This window comes from Tupaia chinensis, unplaced genomic scaffold (assembly GCF_000334495.1).
Source record: "Tupaia chinensis unplaced genomic scaffold, TupChi_1.0 Scaffold000045_1, whole genome shotgun sequence".
Classification (NCBI taxonomy): Eukaryota; Metazoa; Chordata; class Mammalia; order Scandentia; family Tupaiidae; genus Tupaia; species Tupaia belangeri.
The window spans coordinates 9,084,059-9,090,494 of record NW_006159501.1 but is presented as its reverse complement, the minus strand read 5'-3'; the positions used below and the strand labels follow the sequence as shown (position 1 = coordinate 9,090,494).

General features: G+C 57.9%; 1 protein-coding gene across 1 annotated transcript in view; it reads left to right on the top strand.

Annotated features, from left to right (window-relative positions):
- Positions 1–6,436, top strand: part of ASAP2 (ArfGAP with SH3 domain, ankyrin repeat and PH domain 2) — a gene marked incomplete in the record, with an annotated part of 153,549 nt that overhangs the window by 141,093 nt on the left and 6,020 nt on the right. Inside the window, 2 exon segments of the mRNA XM_014589777.2 lie at positions 1–51; positions 3,931–4,096. Of these exon segments, the coding sequence (XP_014445263.1) occupies positions 1–51; positions 3,931–4,096 (217 nt within the window).

Genomic DNA, 6,436 nt, shown 5'->3' with positions numbered 1-6,436 from the left:
CCCCCAGCACCACCAGTGCCCCCCCACTGCCCCCGCGGAACATCGGCAAAGGTATGAGACAGTGCGGGGTCCCGCGCGGATGCAGGGGGGCTGGGGAAGTGCTTCTGCTTTGCCCCCCAAAGGGACCCCTTGCACTCAGGATGCCCAGTGGTGGTGTGGGGGGTCTTGGCTCCTCGTCCTGGGCAGCCCACGGTGGACGGGTCAGTGCTTGGGGCTGCGTGGAGCCACTTCCTGCAGGGCTTTTTCTTGTCCCCTTTCGTGGGCACTCCTGTGCCTCCGTTCCCTTCCCGATTCCTCCCTGCCCGCATCCGAGCCAGGCTGTGGCACCTGCAGCTCTTCCCTGTCTCTGTTCCCGGGAAATGAAGGATGAAAAGGACGAATTTGCAGGCTGGTGCTCTGCGTGATTGTAAAGCTCCCAGTCCTCCGTGCTAAAGCGTGCCGTGCTCAGCCCTGCGTGGCTGGCTCAGCAGGGGATGCTTTTGTTTTTGTAAATGTGGAATCGGTAGCCCCTCGGCTGAGCATGCGTCCCAGCGGAAGGGTCCCAGTGGAAGGCTGCCAGCCGGCTGCTGTGCTCCTTGAAGGCAGGCCCAGCCAGTGGCTGCTCAGCCCGGGCTGGGGCCCTCGGGGCTTCCCGTGGGAAGAAGGGGCTGCTTGGGCCTTGTTGGACTTGGCCGAGTGGACAAACGTCCCCACTGAGTGTGGTATTGGGGGGCTTCTGCTGACTGTGTGTGTCACGTGAGGGAAGAGTTTATTTTGTTCTGTTGGGTCATAGAAAAGGAGTAGAAAAGTCCATTTCTTGGTTTCCTGCAGCTTTGCTGATGGGCTTTGACCCCCTTCCTTCCATTCTCTCTGCCACTCTGGCCTTCAGCTTTTCTCTGGGCAATGTGGACTGTGCCCCTTACCTGCTTCCCCTGGACGTCGCCCCCCACTCTCCATCTGGTCCACACTTGGTCTAAGCTGAGGGTCCCGTACCATGAATAAATAGAAAGGGAGGTGACGTGGTCAGCCTTGCACTTCAGGTCAGGCCCCTCTGGATGGGCCTGGCCTGGCCTTCCCTGTGGACACGCGCAGCCTGTGATGGGGCTCCCCCCACACACACCTCAGCGGCCATGCCCGGTGCAGGAAAGCGGAGTCGTGTGAGTCAGCGGGAGGACCCAGGCCCAGGCGTGCTGTCTCTGTGGGTCAGCTGAACCTGTGCAGTGTCATCCATGCCACGCCTGTCTCAGGAGGCCCGTGGAGGGACCCTCCCCAGCTGCACAGTGCACATGGTGTCCGCCCCAGGCCAGGTGGGGACAGCGCTCCTCATGTGGCAGGATTCCCGTGGCCCCTGGAAGACTTACTAGAAGGGCAGAGAAGAGCGGGAACTCTGTAAATCCTGAAGGCAATGCTAAGGACATGTTGCTGGGGTTTTTTATCTCCTTCTTTACATAATATTTGACCTTGGGCCAGCAGGTGGCATGGTGGTTAAGAAGCTGGACTCCCACATGGCTGACCGTGGTTCAAGTCTCAGGCCTGGTGGCTTGCTTTCTCACTTTCTCTCTCTCTCTCTCTCTTTCTCTCTCTCTCTTTCTCTCTCTCTGTTTCTCTATCTCTCCCTGGTTAAATTAAAAAATAATAGTAAATACAATTCAGTAAAATAATTTTAAAAAATAAGTTTACATCTGAGAAATACTGGGTTGTCAGAAAAGTCATGACACATTTTTACATAGAAAAATACATCATGACTTTTCCAACAGCCCAGCGAAAGCAATTTAAACTTCACCATCAGACTAAGAAAACCAGCTGGGAACGTCCCCTGAAGCACGTTTGGTTGGGTGTATTTCAGTTTTTATCTTGCAAAAACCAAAGATAAAAATGAAAAGGTTCCGGGCTTCAGGGTCCTGTGTGCTGTTCTAGAAAGGTCGTGTTGACCATCTACAAGGGAGAGGGTGAATAACAGTGTTTTGTTTCTGTTTTTGTTCTGTGTGTGTGCGTGCGTGCGCATGTGTGCGTGCGTGTGGGTTCAGTTCAGACAGCCTGCCCAGCTAACACCCCGTGGAAGACAAACCCCGTAGGTGTGGACGCTGTGAGCAGGCAGCGGTCCTCGTCTGATCCGCCAGCTGTCCACCCACCGCTGCCCCCTCTCCGCGTGGCATCGACCAGTACGTTTTTCCTTTCTCCTTTCTTGCCCCAGTGGGCTTTGCAGACCTGGATGACTGGGGGGTGCATCCGGCAGCCATGGGGAGAGCTGCAGAGCCAAAGTCCTGTGGCCAGACCCAAGCCCAAGTGGCCACCTAGAGCCCCTCAGACGGCCTCAGCCGCCCAGCCCCCTGCCTGGCGCAGACTCCGGCCTGGCCCCAGCCCCACCCCCCAGTGGCCTGCCGCTCTCTGCCCTGACCGACCGAGCATGTGAGCAGCGGGTGCTCCTTTGCACACCACCCCAGGCATTTTCTTAGGCCATTCGGGGATTTTCAGTATCAAGGGACAGCCTTTTGAACCATCATCCGGCATGTGTGTTTTTAGGGTCAGCCTCGGGTTCAAAGTCCCCCGAATCTCAGAGGGAGGCTGCAGGAGGGGTTTTTCTGAGCAGGGAGAGCCAGACCGTGTTTGCCTGGACAGGTAGTGGGAGCCCAGGTGCTGCCTCACCCCTTCCGGCTCTGCATCCACTCCAGAAGGGAGATGTTCAGCACCTCGGGGGGTGGGGGGTCATTGCAGAAGAAACACCGAGAGCACTTGGAGGCCAAGGTAATGGGACTCCTCAAGACAGGGCAGAATAGAAAGCAGCTTGGAGGCCAGCTGGTGGCATGGTGGTTAAGGCACTGGACTCCCACATGGCCAACTCCACGGTTCAAGTCCCAGACCCGGTGACCTGAAAGACATGCCTGGCACATGTGTCCCCAAAATCCTGATAGGAGACTGGAAGAGAAGGGATTATAGTGTGGTCATCCCCCCGGGGGGGATTTCTCACTTTCTCTCTATCTCTGTTTCTCTCTCTCCAGCGAGCACACATGCCCTATAGCAAAATCTAAAAAATAAAATGAAAAGCAGCTTGTCCCAGCAATAGTAAGTGCCCCGTGAGTGACAATGGGGACAGCATGTCTGGGAGAGTCCAGCCGGACACATCTGAGCACACAGCCAGGGGACGCAGTGGGCCAGATGTGGCTCCCGTCTCCACCAGTGTCCTGGGGCTAGATCTATGTGCCAGACTTCTCCTTTAAAGCAGAAAAGGAAACAAGACTGGAAAGAACTCTGAACTGGGTCCCTTCCTGTGGTCAGCGAGGGCCTGGTTCCCGCTGGCCCGTCCTAGCAGAGAGGAGCCCGAAGCCTGGGGGCAGCTCCCACCCCACCGCAGTCTCTCCTTTACCAGGCAGCAGGGGACGGGAGACAGACGTGGACAGAGGACGGGGAGATGATGGGCCCGAGCCCTCCTCTGTCACTCCCGGACACTCTGTCCCCTCTCAGCCAGCTCCTCATAGGTGGAGATGGCTCATAATCAAGTCCTCTGACCGAGGAGCCCTGTCCACACCCCAGTGTTTGCTGACTCCCCCGGGGCCCCCTGCTCCGTCACCTGGCCAGGTGGGCAGGCCTGTTTCCTACTGGGTGATGGACCAGCAAAGCAGATGGACTGGCCTGGGAGGCCCAGCCCAGGGCCGATACCAGAGCTGGGCCTGGCCTCTGGGCCATTTCTTAGAGCTGAAGACAGACACCTGTTGGGTCCCCGCGGGGACTCCAGCTAACACCCAGGCTGATAGGAGAACGTGGTCCTCACTCGCAGCTTCCTCGTTAGTGTGGGCAGGCCCCGTCCCTCCTGCTAATACTGTTCTGTACAAACCAGCGAGGAGACAGCCGCGGGTTTGTCTGAGGAACTAGCCATAGAGAAAAGACGCGTGTGGCATGTGTGGGCCGGCCCAGGGGGCTGACGCTCTGCGTTTCTCTGTTCTCTCTCCGCAGACCCCCTGACTCCCACACCGCCCCCTCCTGTAGCCAAGACGCCCAGCGTGATCGAAGCCTTGAGCCAGCCGAGCAAGCCCGCCCAGCCTGGGGTATCGCAGAGCAAGCCCCCACCCCTGCCGCCCCAGCCGCCCAGCCGCCTCCCGCAGAAGAAGCCTGCCCCCGGGTAAACTGCTGTCCTGGCCGTCCTTGCTCCCTGTGCTCGGGGGTGGCCTCGCCCCTGCGCGGCCTCGCCCCTGCTGCCCCTTCCTCTGCTAAGGTTCCTCCAAGAGTCCCAGCGTCTCAGAGACAGCCTTCAAGAATCTTTAAGCCAGCTCTGTGGGTTTCTCACAAACTAGATCTTTACTCCTCCATTTAGTGCAGACCCCGGGACTTGGGGCACCCCAGACCCAAGGCCTCCAGGTTCTGCCTTTTGCTCGCTCGCAAGGTTGTGGTGACACGGGCCTCTGGGGGAGGCATGCGCTTCCTCGCCGCATACACACTGCAGCCTGCAGGAGCTCCTCTCAGCACGGGTCGCCTCCCGTCCTCGGATCCGACTACCTCGCCATTTTTCCAGATACCGTCCTTTATTGTGAAGGGACATTTAGACGTGATGTGGGTGCTGATGAGGCGTCACTGTCCCAGACAGGCCCCCCGAGTGTTCGGAGATGGGGAAGGCGTGCACCACACGTGTGCACAGACCCAGAGCCGTGCTCTACCTTCTGTGCTGAAGTCCACGCGTTCACACCGGTGCCCAGTTTCAGTTCTAGTCACCACTGCGAAGCTCGGTGACCCGTGACGTCCCATTTTGTCCCACTCACGGACGGTGGGGGTAGCTTGCCTTTGCTTCATGGCACTAGGGTCCTAGTGTAAAGTCCGGGTAGTAGGGCAAGTCGCGCTGGAAGTGGCTCCTGCTGGGGGTCCTTGCTGCTCCGCCACACGTCTGGTGCTGGTGCCTGCTGTCACGCGGGCCTGACAGAGCTGTTGGCCCAACACCTGCACTCACAGCCTCTCCTGGGGGCCCGACAGCTCACGACTTGGTGGCTCGGCCCACAAACGGCCTCCAGAGAGAGACTTGGCCGTGGAAGCTGGGACTTGTCAGGCAGCGGCGTGGCGGTGGGTGAGACTCTGGAGCTCACAGCAGAGGAGCCCGGACAGTGTTGTGCACTCACTGTGGGTCTGCTCTACTTTGCCCCTCTCAGCACGGGTCGCCTCCTGCCTTCTCAGTGAGAACGGAGGGAGAGAAGACGTGCTTTTTACTGGGTCTCGCTACGTCATAATCCTCGTGCCCCAGACTCCGCTTAGCTAGAACTACAGGCATGTACCACCATGCCCGGCCTGTTTACGGTGGAGTCGGAGCTAGCCGAGCCTCCCGCGTGGCCTCAGCCACCAGGCAGAGCTAGGCACGTCACTCCCTTTCTGACAGCGAGGACTCTGGCCACATAGTTACGTACCTGATCGAAACCCCTCATTCATTCGTTCACTTAGAGAGGTTTGTTGCTATAGGGCGCGTGCACTTGCTGTAGAGACAGCGATGGAGAGATGGAAAGTGAAAAATCACTCCCAAGGGTGCTGACTACGCTGCAATCCCTTCTCCATTAACCTCTCAGGATTCGGGGCACATGTGCACACGCGCCCAATGTGTTTCTCAAGCTGGTGTGTGGGATGCAGCCACCCAGACCACCACGTAGCTGGCCCACCTCTTCCCTGTTGAGAGTCGGCCAACCTCTCTAACCACAGACCTGGAATCCCAGTGGTTTAACCTTGTATCCCGGCCGCAAGGGGAAACCCAGGCTACTCCTTTCCTCTCACCCCACCGGCCTTGTCAAACCCTGGGCCCTGGTAACTTCGGAAGGGAAAGCAGGAGGGACAGCTTGGGGGTGTTGTCACTCGGGAACCAGAACCGGTACCTCGCTGCTGCCGAGAGGCCAAGGCTGGACGTGTAGGCCCTGCAGGACAGCCGCTCCCACAGCAGGGGATGGGCTCTTCTGTCTCCGCCCACCTCTCCCTGCCCCATGTCTGTGCCTGCTTGGTCTGCAGTTTGTAGAATCTTCTGAGAGATTTCCTAAATTTTATCTTCCAGGTCTTTTATGGAAGTTTTCATTTCTGCTCTCGTACAATTTTTAAGTTAAATTCTTTATGGCACCCTATTTCCGTTTTATGGAATCGTTTTCTTTGTTCTCCTCTCTCAGAAGATTAACGAAGGTTCTAGAGGGTGTTGGTTGTAGCTTTGGCTTTTCCGCACGGGGAGCCTCTTCCACATTGTCGGCCTCCACGTTAGAGGCTTCTCCCAGTAAGCAGGGTGTCGAGACGCGCACCCCGGGCATGCAGCTGCTGCGGCCTCACTGTGGGAAACGCAGGACTTGGGCCTTTGTTCTTGAACAACTCGGGTGCACAGAGGACAGTCAACCGGGATTTGGGGAGTAGAGAAATGGGTTGAGCTTGTACTTAGTCCCTCCTGTTTAAGCTGCTCGCCACCTGCATGCAGTGTCCCTATCTAGGTGCCCTCGGTTTTGTCCTCTCTAGG